Source organism: Canis lupus, chromosome 21, assembly GCF_003254725.2.
Source record: "Canis lupus dingo isolate Sandy chromosome 21, ASM325472v2, whole genome shotgun sequence".
In the NCBI taxonomy this organism is placed as follows: Eukaryota; Metazoa; Chordata; class Mammalia; order Carnivora; family Canidae; genus Canis; species Canis lupus.
In genome coordinates, this window is record NC_064263.1 from 6,766,157 (window position 1) to 6,785,553 (window position 19,397).

At 44.3% G+C, this 19,397-nt stretch overlaps 1 protein-coding gene across 2 annotated transcripts in view; it reads right to left on the reverse strand.

Moving 5' to 3' along the window:
- IZUMO1R (IZUMO1 receptor, JUNO) overlaps positions 1-18,462 on the reverse strand; it is a 93,916-nt gene extending 75,454 nt beyond the window's left edge. For both annotated transcript variants that reach the window (XM_049099172.1, XM_049099171.1), the window contains exons 1-4: positions 18,093-18,462; positions 17,626-17,769; positions 16,700-16,888; positions 16,152-16,287 (exon numbers count right to left, since the gene is read on the reverse strand). In XM_049099172.1, coding sequence (XP_048955129.1) covers positions 16,152-16,287; positions 16,700-16,888; positions 17,626-17,763 — 463 coding nt within the window. In that variant the 5' untranslated portion in view covers positions 17,764-17,769; positions 18,093-18,462. The remainder of the gene's footprint in view (positions 1-16,151; positions 16,288-16,699; positions 16,889-17,625; positions 17,770-18,092) is intronic.
- Positions 18,463-19,397: the final 935 nt, after the last annotated feature.

The window sequence follows — 19,397 nt, forward strand, 5'->3', positions numbered from 1 at the left end:
GGCATTGGTGGAGTGAACCAAAACTCTCCTTTCATCCTCACTCCAGTGTTCAAAAGAGAAACATGGGTTCAGAAGGAAGTTATGGAGCCCTTATCATCAGACAGTGAGAGAAAGCTGTGGGTTGTGACTAGGGTGGAAAGAGGCAGTCTCTATCCATAGTTTGTGATACTGTTTTCTAAGAAATAGGTCAAAAGGAGGAATCTGAGCTTCTCTAATTTCCCATACTGGGGCTAGGAAAGTCTGAAGAAGGAAATGACTCTTTACAGTGATAAAATACATTTCATTTCAGATGCCTTTGGGGGAAAAACTGGCTGGGACTCAGAGTGGAAAAATCACCCTTCCTTGCTGTTCTTCTATCCTACCAACATTCCACTGTCCCAAAGCTCCCTCTCCTACTTCCTTACTTCCCAGCAGGGCCAGAATATGATGACACCAGACTTCATCCAAGCGTTCTGCTAAATCAAATAAAGCCATTGGCAATCACGAAATGCCTGCAATTATGGAATTCTCATGCCCAGTAAGAGTACTGGGGATTGATTATTCTGAAAGGAGAGTCAGACAGGAGTGTTTGAGGCACAAAAGAGAGAGGACAATGAGAAGAAAAAGAAAAGGAAAAATTAGAAAATGGCATCTTTTTAAGCTTGGGGTGATATGGCTTTATTCTTTTGTTCAGAGAACTGAAGTTGGATCACAGACAATTGATTTTTTTAAAAAAAATCACTTCTCTCCAACTCCATGTGGCTTTTGGCAGTAAAAGTTGACATAACTTTTTATCAGAATTCAATGAAAGGAATATGGGAAAACAGAAAAAGAATGATCACCAGAGCTCATCTATTAGGCTGAGGAAACAACTTCATTACAGAGCACAAAGTGATGAGGATATATCTTGAGAAAAATGGCCTAGATGGAGATATAGTATGATGGATTCTGTCCCTGCCCCCCACCCCTCACTGCTGCCTGTTTCTCCCTATCTATTTTTTTTTTAATTTTTATTTATTTATGATAGCCACACACAGAGAGAGAGAGAGAGGCAGAGACACAGGCAGAGGGAGAAGCAGGCTCCATGCACCGGGAGCCCGACGTGGGATTCGATCCAGGGTCTCCCGGATCGCGCCCTGGGCCAAAGGCAGGCGCCAAACCGCTGCGCCACCCAGGGATCCCTGTTTCTCCCTTTCTAGAAGGTGATTAGAGACATCATTTTTGGAAGAAAGAATGGAAAAGCTTGCTACATGGGTAACATCATTGAGTAAATCTAACCTGATTCTTCTCATGTTTTTTTTTTTTTTGATTCCCTTACTTCATCTTGTGCCTCTCCTGTTTGGTGAAAAAACTCAAAACCTGGACAGGGGTGTACTGTACTTGATCGTGTTCCTAAAACAGAGGGTGGCTGTTAAGGATAGCAAGAAATATCACTTGTAGAGATTTCCAGCATAGAAGCCAACTTCAATGAAATATAAATATAAGAAATGTTTCTTTGCCCCTGGGTTGTTGAGAGCATCTAGAGAGATGGACTCTCCTGTCTTACAAGCATCCTCTTCTCTCCTTCTTTGTAACAGGGGCCTTTGCTTGGGATCTCCTCCTACTTCTTTCTCCTTCATCAAAATTAACTTTGTTATTTCCTCAGAGCTCTGTTATCTCCAGGTACTTGTTATGTGCTAATGAGAGGGTATTGATTAAATTATACATATTTTTAAGTAAAAAATGGAAATGTTTGAAAATATTCCTTCTTTAAATTTCTGAAAGGGTTGATATGATTTCTTCTTTAAATGTTTGGTTTGATTCATTAGCCAAGCCATTTGGACCTTGAGTTTTCCTTATGGGAATGTTTTTTAACTACAAGTTTATTTCTTTAATAGATAGAGGACTATTCAGATTATCTGTTTTTTTCCTCCAGTTTTGTATTTTCTTGATAGTTTGTGTCTTTCAAGGAATGTGTTCATTTCATCTAAGTTGTTGAACTTATTAGAATAAAGTTGTTTATAGCATTCCTTTATTATAATTTTAATATCTATAGACTCTAGAGTGATGTTACTTTGCTCATTCTTGATATTGGCAATTTGTGTCTTCTTTTTATTCCCCCTTAACAATCTGGCAAGAGAATTATCAATTTAATTAATCATCTGAAAGAACCAGCTTTTCATTTTATTGATTTTCTCTATTGTTTTTCTGTTTTTTATTTCATTGATCTCTGCTCTGCTCTTTATTATATCCTTTCTTCTGCTTACTTTAGTTTAATTTGGTCTTTAAAAAAATAATTTCTTGGGGCTCCTAGGTGGCTCAGTGGGTTAAGTGACCAACTCTTGATTACAGCTCAGATCATGATCTCAGGGTCATGAGATCAAGCCTCATATAGAGCTGCACATTCAATGGGGAATCTGCTTGGGATTCTCTCTCTCCCTCTCTCTCTACCCCTCCCCCCACTCACATGTTCTCTAAAATAAATAAATAAAATCTTTCTAAAATAATAAAAGTAAAAACAATTATTTCTTAAAGTGGAAGCTGAAGTCATTGACTTGAGACTTTAATTCTTTTCTAATATAGACATTTGACATTATGAATATCCCTCTAGGTTAATTAAGACATTAATTAAAATATCTAATTTCCCTTCGATTTCTTTGACTTGTTATTTAAAATGCTCCAGTTAGTTTCTTTATTTTTTCCAGTTAGTTTCTTAATGTTTGAGATTTGTCCAGAGATCATATTGTTATTGATTAACAATTTAATTATATCATGGTCTAAGAATAAACTTGATTTTACTTTAATCCTCTTAAATATTTTGAGAATTGCCCCTGGCCCAGAATATAGTCTATATTGATAAATATACCATGTGAACTTGAAAAACAAATATTCTTCTGTTCTTGGGTGGAGTGTTCTAAAAATGTCAGGTCAAGTTGGTTGTGTTGTTTAAGTCTTCTATATCTTTACTCATTTGCTGTCTACATGTTGTAATAATTATTGAGATAGGGGATTGATATCTTTGAGGTTATGAATTTGTCTACTTCTTGCAGTTCTATGGGTTTTTGCTTAATATGTTTTATAGCTCTGTCATTCTGTATGCGAGCATTTGTATGGGTTGTTATGTCCTCCTAATGGATTAACCCTTTATCATTATAAAATGAATTCCTTTGTCCCTAGTCATACTCTGCTGTGAAATCTACTTTGTCTGATATTAATATACTCAATACAGATTTCTTTTGCATGGTGTTAACATGCAATATTTCTTTACTTTTTATTTATTTGTGTGTTTACATTTAAAGTGCACTTCTTATAGGCAGGAAATAATTAGATCTTCCTCTTTCTCTCTCTTTTTTAAGTCAAAGCTGACAATCTCTACCTTTCAATTGGGGTGTTTGATCATTTATGTTTAATGTGATTAATGATATAATGAGATTTTTTTTTGATATAATGAGATTTAAGTCTATCATCTTACTGTTTTGTTTTTGTCCCATCTGTACTGTTTCTTTATCCCTTTGTGTGCCTATTTTGGAATAATTTTTATGATTCCATTTTAATTTATTTTATAAATAATTATAACTGTTTTTGTGTTATTTGGTGGTTGTTTAGTGTTTATAGCATATATATATTTAACTTACCTTCAAGTCTGTAATATTGTGAGTTTTTAGTAAGTAATATATTGTTAGCCTTCACCCCCATTTCTGGCACAGAACTAAAACCCTTAGAATTTCCTAAATAGGGGATCCCTGGGTGGCTCAGCAGTTTAGCACCTGCCTTTGATCACGCCCAGGGCATGATCTTGGAGATCCAGGATCCAGTCCCATGTCGGGCTCCCTGCATGGAGCCTGCTTCTCCCTCGCCTGCGTCTCTGCCTCTCTTTCCCTCTCTCTCTCTCTCTGTGTGTGTCTGTGATGAATAAATAAATACAATCTTTAAAAAAAAAAAAGAATTTCCTAAATAATGAGAGTGATCAAAGTTTGTGATGTTAATGAGGCTGATCTTTGGAAATCCCCTAAATCATCAAAGAATAGGGACTGATTCCCTGTAGAGTCACCTATGTGATTAGATGGTTGGAACATTCAGTCTTACTTCCCTACCTCCACAGGGGAGAGGGGCTGGAAATTAAATCAAGTCACCAGTGGGCAATGATTCAATCAATCGTGCATATGTAATGAAACCTCCATTAAAAAGAAGAAAAGAAAAGGATGGGGTTTAGAGAGTTTCCAGGTTGGTGAACATGTTGAGATTCAGGGAGAGTAGGGTGCCTGGAGAGGGCATAAAACTCTTCACCTTTTCCCCATACCTTGCCTATTTCATCTCTTCCATATGGCTGTTCGTAAGTTATATCCTTTTATTTTTTTATAATTAAAAAAAAATATTTTATTTTACTTATTCATGAGAGATATATATATATAGAGAGAGAGAGGCAGAGACACAGGCAGAGGGAGAAGCAGGCTCCATGCAGGGAGCCTGACGTGGGACTCAATCCTGGGTCTCCAGGATCATGCCCCTGGCCAAAGGCAGCACTAAACCGCTGAGCCACCTGGGCTGCCCAAAGTTATATCCTTTTATAATAAACTCATAATCTGGTAAGTAAATATTTCTCTGAATCCTATGAACCACTCGAACAAATTAATTAAACTGAAGAAGGGAATCACTGGAACCTCCAATCTATGGTCAGTTGAACAGAAGTGCAGGTGGTAACCTGGGCTTGTGAGTGGCATCAGCAGTATGTTAGGGGGCAGTCTTGTAGGACTGAACCCTTTACCTGTGAGATATGACTTTCTCCATGTAGACAGTGTCAGAATTGAATTGTAGGACATCCAACTGGTGTTGGAGAAGTTCTTGGTGATATGGGAAAACTCTACACGTACACATTGAAATTGGGTCCAGAATCAGTAACGTCAAATAAAATGGTATAAGAACCTTACAATAACATACCGCTATTTCCCCACCACCACAAAATATAATACTTTGAAAAGATTTAAGTCATTTTAAAAGATTTTGCATATCTACTCACGTAGCTAATCTTTTCAATGTTCTTCACTCCTTTGTATAGATCTATATTTTGATCCATGAGTTTTTTCTTCTTATTTAACATTTCTTATTGTGTGGGTCTGCTAGTATTGAATTCGTTCAGATTTTCTAAAGATTGGTTTTTTAAAAAAGTATTTTGTCTTCATTTTTAAAAGATATCATATTAGTGTTCTAGGGCTGCCATCACAAAATACCCAGACTGGGTTTCTTAAACAAATATTTATTTTCCCTGAGTTTTAGAGGCTGGAAGTTTGAGATCAAGGTATTCACAGGTTAGGTTTCTTCTGAAACCTCTCTCTTTGGCGTGAGGATGGCTGCCTTCTCACTATGTCCTTGTAGTTATCTCAGACTGCATCTGTGTCTTAATCTCTTATTATAAGGACACTAATCATGTTGGATTAGGATCCACACATATGATCTTATTTTATCTTAATTATCTCTTAAAAGACCTATCTCCAAATACAATGACATTCTGAGCTAGTGAGAGATTAGGATTTCAGCATATGAATAGGGGGGCACCATTCAGCCCCAAACAGATAATTTTTCCAGGTGTAGAATAACAATTTGCCTTCAGAACTCTGAAGGTGTTGCTACACTATCATCACACTTGTATTATTTACCATAAGAAATATGTTGCCACCCTTAATTTTGTTCCTCTGAATATATTTAATCTTTTATTTCTCTGGCTGCTTTTAAGATTTTTTCTTTATCCAAGATTTTGGGCAATTTTGTTATGATTTGTTTTGGTGTTATCTTCATGTTTCTTGTTCTTTGATTCATTGAGCTTCTTGGACTTGTCTAAAGGGTTAATCATTTAGGTCTGAAGTAGAAGTGACCTTTTCTTAGGACTCTTCATAAATACAGAATTATGGCTCAAAAGATTTGACAATTTAAATTTTGGGACTCCTGAGTGTCTGCCTTTGGCACAAGGTGTGATCCCAGGTTCAGGGATCAAGTCCCAGGATCAAGTCCCATATCAGACTCCCTGGGAGGAGCCTGTTTCTCCCTCTGTCTATGTCTCTGCCTCCCTGTGTCTCTCTTGAATAAATAAATAAAATCTTAAAAAAAAAAAAAATTCAAATTTTGATGCATTTTGCCAATTTACCTTTCATAAAATGTCAACCAGTTTACATTCCCACCAGAAGACAGTATGATATTCTTTTTAATTATTGTCAATCTAAATGGTTTTTTATAAGTTTTATTTTTTTAATTTGCATTTATTTAATTACCTATGAAATTAAGCCTTTGTTCATGTTAATTGATCATGTGTTCTTACTTTTCTTCATTAATTTATTTTATTATTTTTTTTTTTAATTTTTATTTATTTGTGATAGTCATAGAGAGAGAGAGAGAATGAGGCAGAGACACAGACAGAGGGAGAAGCAGGCTCCATGCACCGGGAGCCCGATGTGGGATTCGATCCCGGCTCTCCAGGATCGCGCCCTGGGCCAAAGGCAGGCGCCAAACGGCTGCGCCACCCAGGGATCCCCAATTAATTTATTTTTTTAAAGATTTTATTTATTTAGTCATGAGAAACAGAGAGGAGAGAGAGAGACAGAGACACAGGCAGAGGGAGAAGCAGGCTCCATGCAGGGAGCCTGACGTGGGACAGGTCTCCAGGATCACGCCCTGGGCTGAAGGCGGCGCTAAACTGCTGAGCCACCCTGGCTGCCCCTCTTCATTATTTAGTCATTTTAGCTCCTACTATGCACCAGGAAACATTCTAGATATTAGGGATAATGCAACAAACAAGAGATAGGGGGCTCTCTTTGCAAGGAGCTTGTCTTCAAATAGGAGTGGGAGAAGGAAAGCACACACACACATACACAATTTCAGATGGTGATACAAGCTATTAAAAAATTAAGATGATGCAATAAAGTATATTTGGGTAATTGCAGAAGGCTTCTCTGAAGATGTGATATTTGAACCAATACCCACCCAATTATGAGAAAGACCTAAGTATGCAAGGATATGGGGCAAAAGCATCAAAGGAATAGGAAACAGCAAGTGCAACTGTGCTGAGGCAGGATGGAGTTTAGTCTATTTGAGGACTAGAAGAAATCCCATGTGACGAGAGAACAAACAGTAAGCAGGAGAGAAAGTCTTAGGAGCTGAGGTTGGAGAAGTAGGCAGTGGCAGGTTTGTGGACCCTGTAAGGCCAAAGTAAGAAGTTTAGATTTTATTCCAAATATGAATTACGTATACAAATCATTTGCCCATATTTCAATTGGAATGTCATATTTTTATATTGATTTTTTTAAAAGGTTTTATTTATTTATTTGAGAGACAGCATGAGCAGGAGGAGGAGCAAAGGGAGAGGACTTCAAGGACTGAGGGGCATGTTTGTAGGATAAACAAAAAGGCTTACTGGAGGTAAAGTTCAAAGAGAGCTGAAGAGTTAAGGGAATGAGAGCTGAGGGAATGACTCTATGATGAGTGCAGGACTCAATCTTACAACCCGGAGATCACAACTTGAGCCAAAATCAAGAGTCAGTGTCTTAACTGACTGAGCCACCTAGGCACCCCTATATTGATTTTTAAAGACTCTTGTTATATTAAAAAATATTAACATCTATGTATATGTGTGTGTTATAGATATTTCCCTCTATTTTTCATTTGCCTTTTATCTTTGTTTACAATGTTTTTAAAAATCCCTTTCCCTTTCCTTTCTATTGTGTCTTTTATATTTTTTAAAATTTAAATCCCATTAACTTATAATGTATTATTAGTTTCAGATGTAGAGTTCAGTGATTCCTCAGTCTTATATAATTACTCAGTGCTCATTACATCACACGACCTCCTTAATGTCCATCATCCAGTTACCCCGTCGTTCCACCCACCTCCCCTGCAGGAACCCTCAGTTTATTTTCTGTGAATAAGAGTCTCTTATGGATTGTATCCATCTCTGATTTAGTTTCATTTTATTTTTCCCTCTCTTCTCATATGATCCTGTTTTGTTTCTTAAATTCCACATGAGTGAGATCATATAATTGTCTTTCTCTGATTGACTTATTTTGCTTAGCACAATACCCTTTAGTTCCACCTACATCATTGCCAATGGTAAGATTCATTTTCTGATGGCTGAGTAGTATTCCACTCTCTCTCTCTCTCTCTCTCTATATATATATATATATTATATATATATATTCTTTGTTCATCTGTCATCTATCATGTCTTTTAAAAATAATAGTAACTATTGATCCTTTATAGCTCTTGGCTTGAGAAAGTTCTCACGAAAATTATGAAAATATTCACCTACATTTCCACCTCAGTCATTACTTTCACACATCATCAATTTGTCAGTTAACTTTTTAAAATTAAGTCATGTGCAAGACAAATATTTCCATCCCACCTCTGAATCTCCCTGGAGGGACCAAGGCTAGGAAATGGGTTAAGAACTGGGTGATGCTATATATTTTACTTAATAATGAAAACAGCAACATATGTTAATTAATGTCTTGCTATGGCTATTTTGATGCTCTTGGAGGGCAAAAAACCCCAAATCATGTTTGGCTTATGCCCATGGCAGAGAAACTCTAAACCTAGCCATTTGTGAGAAATGGCCCCCTTCTCATTGTTCTCATCTATGATCCGGCTTTTTGGAGCTCTCTGTTAAGGCATCAGGATCTGCTCCAGGGAGAACTACTCCTTCCTTCCAAAGCTCATCTTTGATTTAAAGTAATTAGAGCCTGTTAAGTTCTATATTTTTCCTCTGTGAAGCAGGCATCAGAGACCTGAGACCAGCAGCTTCACAATCACAGGCTGTTCTGGGATCAGGAACATAGCTCCCATCTCTGCAGATACATGCAGAGCTCAGAAAAGGCCAGGATGAATTTAATTTTTGTTTTGAGTTTTCATTGTTGGCACTAACTCTTAGCCATTCTAATCATAAAGTGTCCTGACCCTGAAAATAATCCTGTTTCAGTTTTTTCAATCTCATCCTTTGGTGGATACTAATCCTCTGGAAAATTTACACTAACCATATGGCTAAGATAGACAAACTGCCTGGGCTGTGAATTTGGAAAGCTGGTTGTGAGGAGCAGCTGCCCAGGCTCCATGCTTTGACCAGACTGCTCCCTCTAGCCCAGTGGTCATGGTGTCTGAACTCTTAGCAGATGGCAAAGTCTTAATGTTAATTCATTCAGTCATTTATATTTGAAGCATTTTAATTCTGAAATGACTTTTTCATATTTTCTCCCTTCTCCTTCTGTCTCAATAAAAAAAGTGTCTTACCTCCTTGCCAAAGTCAATCTTTGTGTTTATGGAATGGATCACCCATCCCTCCCTCAACTCATTCCCTCAGCTCTTCAGCTGTCTTTGAACTTTACCTCCAGTAAGCCTTTTTGTTTATCCTACGAACATGCCCCTCAGTCCTCACAATGTCCCCTAGGCTTCTTTTCCTTTAAAATGTCTATCTCAGGGATCCCTGGGTGACGCAGCGGTTTGGCGCCTGCCTTTGGCCCAAGGCGCGATCCTGGAGACCCGGGATCAAATCCCACGTCGGGCTCCCAGTTGCATGGAGCCTGCTTCTCCCTCTGCCTGTGTCTCTGCCTCTCTCTCTCTCTCTCTGTGTGTGACTATCATGAATAAATAAAAATTAAAAAAAAATGTCTATCTCATGAAAATTAATCACCTCCCCCAATCCTCTCTGTGTCCCTTATGTGGTTCCTTCCAAACCATTGTCTTATTTGTATTTATTTATTTATAACTATTTACTCATATCTTTACTGAATTCCTCATTACTACTTAAGTTCCCCGAGGACAGGAATCATGTTTGCCTCACTCATTATTTTATCTATGAAGATAAATGAAGACCAACCAAATGAATACAAGCAAAGACTAACTTGCAAGGGTGTCAGTCACCATCATTTGAGTTTTGGCAGAGACCCAAAGGCAGGCAGAAGATTGGAAAAAAGACAAGGATTTGGGTATGCCCTGATTTGATACTGTTAGCATGGGGAAGCTTAGGTGGCTAAGTAGAAATGAGGCATTGCATGAGATTGGTTAGAGATGCGTATTTGGCGCTCTCCAAGTGGCCCTACATTGGAAACAGGGCCAAAAAATAGAGAAGTTGTCAGTAATTAATCAAGTCCTGGTCATTCGGGGCTGATTGTTAGAGGGGTTATTATTTGGCTTCCTAAACTGGTTGTTATAGATAGCAGTTTGACTTCTTGGATTGGTTCCTGCAGGTAGTAGCTGACTTCCGGGCTGATAGTTACAGGTTACAGGGCAGAGTCCTATTTTTATATAGAGTCTAGTCATTGTTCATCGTATACTCAGTCCCACAGTCCCTAGGTACAACACAGTGTCTAGCACAGAGTAATAACTCAATATTTTTTTAACTCAATATTTTTGTTATGAATTAGTATATGGATGGCAACTCAAGGTCTGATGTTTTCCCTCTGAGGTACAGTTCTTTTCATTTCTCTTCTACCCCTGGCTTCTGCTTTTTGACTAGCTCTATTTTCCTTGTCATCTCTAAACCATAAGTTAGGGATTCTCCACACGCTTTTTATTTTTCTCTCTACATTTTTCTTAGAAAACATGTCTACTTCCACAGCCTTCAAATAACACTTCCAGAGAAGTGATTCCAAAATTCTTATCTCTAGCTCTGACCTCTTATGTACCCCAAGCTGTTTGATAAACAGCTCTATGATGATTGTCTCACCAGCATCTCCAAGCCTCTGATTAGCCTCTCCTTTCTGGGAAGTCCTCTCTCTTCCTCCAGACTTTTCTATTTGGTTCATTTGTAGCAAAAGCACTACTAAAAGTGGTTTCCGGTTCTGTGGGGAGTTAAATCTGAGGATGGATGTGAGCAGAGTAGAAGGAAAGATGGGCAATGAAAACAAGTGATTGATTTTGTTGGCAGGAATACTGCCCCTTTGAGATGCAAGAAGAGACTGGACATTCAAGCTGTCTCAAGGTCTAGAGTGGGAAATGGGACGACACCTGCCTTGGATATCAGAATAATCTCAAATCTGCATCTTCCATCCGCAAGCCCAAGCAAAAGCAATGGGACAATGGAAAATACCTAAGGAAGTAGTCATTTTTGTGGAGGGGGTCAGTGGGGATGGGGTGGGAAAAGGAGTGGGCAGTGATGTGGTGAAGGAGGAATGGAAGGAGTGCTTCCTTCCCTGGCAGGAGAGTTTAATCGGGGAACAAGATCCCAGTGCATGCATATCAGGTTGCAGTGACTTTCTCACTTTGATATAAAGTTTTACTAAGGAAAGTTACTCAAAAAGGAATCTTGAAGGAAGGGAAGCATAGGTGTTTTCATTTTTCACCTGCTACCCAGAATTTCCCAGCATTCTCTGAGAAAGGACTTGAACAGGATCTGATGTTTTCCCAGTGGAAAAGTGAATGAGTTGCAACCAGTAGAAGGAATGTCCTCTACACAAGACCTGCCTGGTACAATCTAGGCTACAGAAAATACATCTTACAAATTGGAGCATCAGAGTTGAGTTATCCAAGGCTGCTGTTTCCTTTGTGGTAGTTCTCCTTCCCCGACATTTCATCTTATATGTATTTTGTGGCACTGTGTACAAAAGTATAGTCCAAATTTCCATAGGCTCTATCTTCCTAATAGTTCCTGAATCTCCCACCATCTGGCTCACTGTCTCTCCTGTAGCCTGAGTTAATGCTTCCTAGAGCTTTACTCACAATTAAATTCCTACTATTTGCTTTTCTTATGTCACTCCCCTCCTGTATATTTCATCCTACACATTGTCCTCAGCCTCTTTGTCTCCAGTTTGGCCCCGTTTATATCTTCTCTTCATATAACAAAAGATCTTTTTTAAAACCTGCAGTTTCTGGTTAGAGAAGGTAGAATGAATTACTGGGATCACACTGAAATGTTTATTTCTAAATGTTCCCTTACTAGAGCACATGAAGGAAACCACCAGTGAATAAGAGATTTCAATAAATATTTGGAAGATACAATATTTGTATATTGTTCACCAAAGGGAACAGTGGTGGCCACAAGTAGTGGAAGAGGCAGCTGCAGTGGAATGAGGCGCTCATCTTCCAGGAAGAACCTCTGAGAGTCTCTGGGCTCAGAGCTGGACCATGAGGAGCAGAGGGAAAACGTCTCTACATCCTAACCCCCATGTCCTCTGCCAAAGAAAACCATCTTCTTATTTTTTAAGATTTTATTTTATTTTTTAAGATTCCATCCATTTATTTGTGAGAGACACACAGAGAGAGGCAGAGACACAAGCAGAGGGAGAAGCAGGCTCCACGCAGGGAGCCAACACAGGACTCGATCCCGGGTCTCCAGGATCACACCCCAGGCCAAAGGCTGACGCTCAACCTCTGAGCCACCCGAGTTGCCCAAGAACCATCTTTACTGCAGTATTTGAGGGGTCTGCTGTTCAATACAGCTCCTGCCAACTGAGTCTCGAGAGATTGCACATACAAATGGACAATGGCCAGGTGTATATAAAAATAGTTTTAACCCATTATCTGCAGTCGTCAGCCCAGAAAGCCAACTTACTATCTAAATCAGATTTACAGGAGGTTAGACCACCATTTTAATGAGCCCAGGAAGCCAAACAATTACCCCTTTTACAATCAGCTCCAAACAGCTAGGACTTGATTAATGAATGACAGTTTTCCTAATTTTTATCCCTACTTCCAACCGAGGATCACTCAGAGAAAGCCGAATATACATTTCTAACCAATCACATAGGATGCCCTCCTCTAGTTGGCCTGCCTACCTCTTCCCCATGCTAACAGCCTCCATTAGGGCATACCAGAAGCTTTCCACCTTAAAGCTTTCTCTCTCTCCGTCTGCTTTGAGTTTCTGTCAAAACTCAGGTGATGGTGGCTGACTTCCTTGTTACAGGAAGCTCTGACCAGACAGTCTTTGCTTGTTCTCATTTACTTCCACATTCAGAAGCAGTCTTCTAGCTAACAAGCCTTCCCCCTGTACACCCAGAAGTCCCCATCAGCTTTGCTAGTCAGGGGAGAGAGCCACAGATAGAACCACAGGACACCTATACTAGCTAGCAAGAACAATCAACCCAGCTTGTCATCCTTAAATGTGGGTACACAGCCAAGGTCACCAGACACAGAGAAAACGAGCAGCATGTAGAAGATGAACAGAAACAGAACAGATTGCCCTGGGAGGAAATAGATCATTCAGATACTAGAAAAAAAAAAAAAAAAAGACTTAAAAAAATTCTAATTAGATCCTCAGTGAGATTTGAGAAGATATTACATCCATAAAACCAAAACCAGCAGGCTGTGAAGAAGGGAATTAAAAAAAAAAAAAATCTCCTGGAAATTAGAAGTGGATTGCCACATTTAAAAAGATTGGAAAAATAAGAAACAATCAGAACAGAGAGCAGAAAGGTAGCCTGTGTGCTAGAAAAGATAAACCATCTTTTGTAACATTTTCATAGCTAAATCCAGAAAGGGTTCAAAGTGGGTACCTCTGAACCAAGGGGCTGACTGGCTGGGCCTCTGTTGTTCCGTGTTAGAGATCCTTTGACCTATGTGTTTTAGCCACATGCATGGATCTCTCTGCTTAAGACAAATCGCTTAACCGCAAATCTGACAATTCCTTTCCACTACTGAAAACTGTCACTCCTCTAACCACATACGGGGAGAACCTTAGTCTCTGCTGACCGTGACCTGCTGTATGCCTGCCCCCTCCCCCTCTGCTCCCTGCATTTACCCTTGGCCCCGGTCCCTCTTGCCAGGGTGCTCTGTGTAAGCTTCATGAACCGGGACGATGGAGTCAGACTTACCTGGTTTCAAACCCACGTATGTCTGGCCTCATTTGAAAGTTGGGTGTAAGAGTGACTGACTCTCAAAGCTTTTGAAAGGATCCGAGCCGCATGTTAGGAGCCTAGCAGAGCCCCAGGCACAGAGTCCGTGGTCAACAAACAGTAGCTGTTGTTAGGGCTCCCAGAACTAATCTTATTTTGGTGATCTCAATTTTAACCTTACATTATTTTTATATTTTTACCTAAAAATACTCTTTTTATTTTTATATTTTTACCTAAAAATACTCTTTAAAAATTCATTAAACTCTCAGCTTTATTGTCACATACGTATATACCTTCAGACTTCATTCAAATCCTCAAGGCTCGGGGATCCCTGGGTGGCGCAGCAGTTTGGCGCCTGCCTTTGGCCCAGGGCGCGATCCTGGAGACCCGGGATCGAATCCCACATCGGGCTCCCTGCATGGAGCCCGCTTCTCCCTCTGCCTGTGTCTCAGCCTCTCTCTCTCTCTCTCTCTCTGTGACTATCATGAATAAATAAATAAAATCTTAAAAAAAAAATCCTCAAGGCTCAGGAAATTTTACCTATATTTTTACAGCCCCAATTTATCAATTCATTTAAGAGCAAGTAAACTTCCTGTTTTAGATAGTTTGTGCTTTAGGGACTCAGTGGTGTTGGTTTAGCATTTATTTTCTGTTCTTAACAAAGTGATCTTCACTGGGCTCAGGCATCACCTCTTTGTGTGAGGACCCCCGCCCAGTCCCCCTTCTTGCAGGCTTCCAGCCAAGTGCTTTGTCTCCACCTCTAGTGTCAGTGTCAGTTTCTTACTGCAGACGGAGCACCCTCAATTATGAGGTCTGTTCTCACTGGTTTTAGAACTCTGGTGCCCTACCTGTTACAGGGTCTGTGCAGTGAGGAACACATTCAGGGGAAGTGTGGGAGGAAGAGAGGCAGACTGATGAACAAGGCTTGTTGGTGTCTGGTAAGAATGAGTGATTGTCAGAAAAGCCAACTACCTCAGATACAGACACATCAGAAACCCTCTTTGTCAAAGAAAAGGTTGTAGGGAAGGCACCATTTATGCTGAGAAGCTGCTGGGCTCCAGGTTCCGGAAGGTTCTGAGTGGGTAGGTTGGCTCCCACTGTACTTACAGATGGGATGTAAAGGCTGCCCCAGTGCCCCTTCCCGAGTTGAGACTTCACCTGTCTTGTTCTTTAGGGTGTGGCACTGCCTGAGAAGCACAGACTATTTCCCAACACAATGGCCTTGGCTTTTTCCTTTTTCTTTGTGTAAGTTAAAATCAGGGGGTCCAGCTCCCTCATTCCTCTCAGGGCAGAGGGAAGCATAGACAGTCTTAAGGCCAACAGATTCACCAAAAGTCATATAGAAAGTGGTAAACCCAGGTTAGAGCTCTGGCTTCTGAAATTCCAGAACCGTGCATTGCGTGCCTGGGGTTAAAAGAACAGGAGGCGCCTAGAGCAGGTGAGGGGCTTCTATCTTGGTATCCAAAATGAAGCTGAGGGCTGGGTGGTCCTTGCCCTGACCTTGGGTCTTTTGTGCGATGTGCTGCTTACTGGAGAAAAGGCAAAAGGAGGTATTGAAAGTCTTGCCACCGGGGGCGTTGCGAGGCTCTAACAGGGGTCCTGCACCCGTGAAGGAGCTGACTGCTCCTGGTCAAGCAGCAGCCACGGGAGGCCTCGCAGCCGACGGACCGGCCCCGCTTTGGGCAGCTGGACCCCCCGACCACAGCGCGCGGACGAGGGGCTCACACAGAAGGGAAAAGTCAGCTGCTGTTTTATTGGAGGCACCGTCGTGGGGAGGGAGGCCGGGGCTGCGGCCGTCAGCAGAGCGGGGCGGTGGGGGCGCCTAGAACTGAGCGTTCAGGCTCGGGCACAGGCTCCCGCGGCCGGGGGCCCAGCAGCGCCCCAGCCGTGCTGCTCCCTTGGGGGGGCCCGGGAAAGGGGGCCGCCCGGGCCCAGGCTGAGCCGCAGCGGGGGCGCGGGCGGGGGCGCGGGCGGGGCCGCGGGGACAGCACGGCCAGCAGCAGGGACAAGGCGGCCAGGCCGGCCAGGCGGCAGGAGAGGCGGCGGGCGGGGGCGCGGGCGCGGGCGGGGGCGCGGGCGGCGAAGAGGCGGGCCACGGCCTCATTGGGGTTGCCCCGGGCCGGCTCAAACCACTTCTGCAGGCAGCGGCCGCTGCCCCTGCGCGCGGGGCTCGCCTGGAAGGAGCCGCTCCAGATCCGCTGGCACAGGGCGGCGGGCGTGGGGAAGTAACGCGGGAAAGGGCGGCAGGCGGCCCCCGCGGGGCAGCGGCTCTTCCCTGGGGGGGGGGGGGGGGGCGCTCACTTCCCGCCACGCCCGCCCTCGCCCTCACGGCCCTCCTTTGCCCCTGCCCCCCCCCCCCCCCCGTGGGGCGCTGCCAGCACCACTCACCCCTGCTCCAGTCCCAGGAGCCGAGCCAGTCGGATCTGCAGGTGTAAGACGTGCGGCAGTCCTCCCACCACTGCTCGCAGTCCTCCCGGCACAGGGGCGCGTCCCGGATCCGCTCTCCCTGCCCGCTCGAGCCCACCTGGGTCCCGGCGGTGCAAGAGACAAGGGTGCTGACAGCCCTGCTCCCAAGAGGCCCGGCGGCCCAGGCTGCTGTGCGGGGCCGTCTGAGGGTGTTCGCTTATGAAGCCTGTGAGCGTCCCTTCCCTAAGAGGCTACATTGTTTGGCCCAGGCTACACAGCTCCTACATCCAGAAGGCGGGATTCGAACAGTCCCTCATGCTACAGTTCCCATCTGTTCCCCCCCTGCCCTTCTCCTGGGGCCAGAGGCGGCTTCCTCTCCATCTTTTATCCCAACCCCTCCCTGGCTCTGCTCTTGTCTGTAGGGGGCGGCGCGTCCTGCTCCCGCTAGCATCGTGGACCTTGTGCCCCTCGGAACAGGGCACTGCATCTGCGGGGACATGTCTCCTGCCTCCCCAGCCCCACCTTCTGACCTTCTGGATCCAAGGCCCCAGGTTTGGGGAGCACTCATAGAAGCAGACAGCCTGGATGAAGTGCTCCTCACAGCCTGGCATCATCAACCCACAGTGAAGCAAGCTGAAGTTGTAGAGCAGGGACACATCCAGGTGGGCATGCCAGCTGGTACTGGCTGTGCAGCAGGCCTTCTCTGCCCAGGGGATGCACTGAGGGGATGAAGCAGTAAAAGGCTGGGGGTCGGGTAGGACGCAGGAGACTCAGGAGTGTCTAGGGCAGAAAGGTAAACCTGTCCCCTTTGTCCCACTGGGCAAGTGGGAGGCCTTCAGGCCAGCAACACTCCTACAGAAGAAATGTTGAGGCGGGTCAAAATTCACAGCCAAAGGGCACCTGCCCACCAATCTCCCTGCCATGGGCTGCAAAGTCCCCTGGAGACAGGGGTCCCAGGGTCTCTGCTCCCGAGGGGCAGCAGAGGAACCCCACGACACCCAGGGCAATGTGGAGCACTGGGTGGAAGGGCACCAGAGCCCAGCAGAGCTCAGGTAAAAGGCAGCTCCACAACTCTTCCCTTGCTCCCGTCAATGGCTTTTCAGGCTTGAGGAAGGGTCACCTAAGACCTAGGTCTCCCCAGTGGCTATTGGTAGGAAGGCTAAAGAAGGAGGACCTTGTTTGATCTAAGCTGAACCAGTGATGGGCCTCTGGGATCACCATCTGCCCCTGTTCCCCGAGCGTCCAGGCAGCCAGAGATGGGAACTTTGAAGCACTCAACAGTTCTGCTCTCTAGGGGCCACACTGTCCCTCCAGTGGCCTTGCCCAAATGCCAACGTAAGGAACCAGATGAGTCAGGGTTGATGGTGGTTCAGAAACCATCTTGGCAATTGTGTCCCTTCCCTGCTCTGCCAACGCAGCCTCACTCCCACTCCCAGGCGAGGTCCGGCCTCTATACCTCCTCATAGAGCTTGTCTTCTGGGCCAGGCTCTCGTTTGTGGTGTTTGGTCTTCATGCAGACATTGAGCAGCTCGTCCCCAGCCCAGACAGGCATGACCGTCCACAGCCCTAACAGGAGCTGCCACCACCGTTCCATGGCCTACTGCAGACAGGAGATACATCTGCTTGTGTGATAGGACACCCACTCCATCCCCTCCACTGTCCCAAGGACTGAGTGTGGGTCTCAGTTCTGGGTAGTACTGGTAACGTGAGGGAGGGGAACGAGAGACTGGAAGAAGAAAGGCAGAAAAGCATCCTGCCTCAAATGCCCGACACTTTTGGAAACAACAGCTTCCTTAGTTTCACCCACCACCCCACCCCCAGGAGCCCCTGGCCCGACAGTCCCCCAGACCCTAGTAGGAGGGATGGTGCAACAGGGGAACAGAGGAAAGATGCTGCCCCTTCTAGCGCTTTCTTCATACTTACCCTCAAGGCAGGAGCCACTCCCTTCTACGTCCTGAGATTGGGGGCTGCCGTCAGGCCCATTTATCACCCACCCCCTTCCTAGGAGTCTGGGAGCAGCTGCAGAGCTCCAGGTGGCCCCAGTTAAAGCAGGAGCGCTGCAGAGCTCCAGGTGGCTCCAGCTGAAGAGCATCCATCTCCCGAGGTGGAGGGGCCTCCTGTGGCTGGAGCTCGGGCCTCCACTTTCTCAGAGAAGCGGAGACCCGGTAGCGGGGAGGATCCTTGGCTCTGGTCCGCTACTGACTTCTGCTCTGGGCTCCGCTCCTTGCCGGCTGGATGACCCGGAGAAAGGGGCGAACTCTCCAAGTCTGCCTGTCTGTATAAAGGGCTGTTTCATAACAGGGATGGCTGGGGGGGGAGGAAAGAGAAAATTCACGGAAAGGACTTGGCATCGTGCCCGGCACAGAGTAAATCTTAGTAGCTTTAATTATTCTCCTTTATCCTGTTAGCCTTTGTCTCTGGGCCCCAGACCCGTTCTGCACGCGGGCCTACCTGCCCCTTTGTCAGCTCAGACACCTGGGATGCACCACCTGGTGGCTTGAGGGACAGTGACCTCTGTCAGGTTCCTGCTAGCGAACAGACACAGTGACACAGAGGTGAAGCAGGGCCTTCGAGACCCAAGAATTTAAATGTGTGACCACAGCCCAAACCAGCAAAACCAAATAAGCCCCATCACAACCCATGAAATGGCCTCCCTGAGCATGCGGAGACCCCTGTCCCATGACATATTCTACAAGTGTCCTCAGCAGTGATCATGTTCACAAGAAAGTTCTCAACCAGGAGAGGTTGCAAAACTTGAACAGGACTCTTGGGAGAGCCCCAAAGATGACGAAAACGCTAGAAAAGGAGCCCCTCTCCTTGCCTGTTCCTTTTTCTTTTTTTAATTTTTAAAAAAGATTTATTTATTTCTTCGTGAGACACACACAGAGAGAGAGAGAGAGAGAGAGGCAGAGACACAGGTAGAGGGAGAAGCAGGCTCCCTGTGGGGAGCCCGATGTGGAACTCGATCCCAGAACCCCAAGATCAGGCCCTGAGCTGAAGGCAGAGGCTCAACCACTGAGCCACCCAGGTGCCCCTCCTTGCCTGTTTCTTATAACAAGTCCCCTCTCCAAGGTTACAAGCAGCCAAGGTGACTGAGGTGTTAACCATTATGTAGGAAATTAGAATAATAAGAGGATTTTTATACTTGAAGGAAACAGCCCATCTGTGTTGCTCGGGTGCACAGCTGATGTGCAGACAGGAGTTAGCCTGCATGCTGGGAAATGGAGT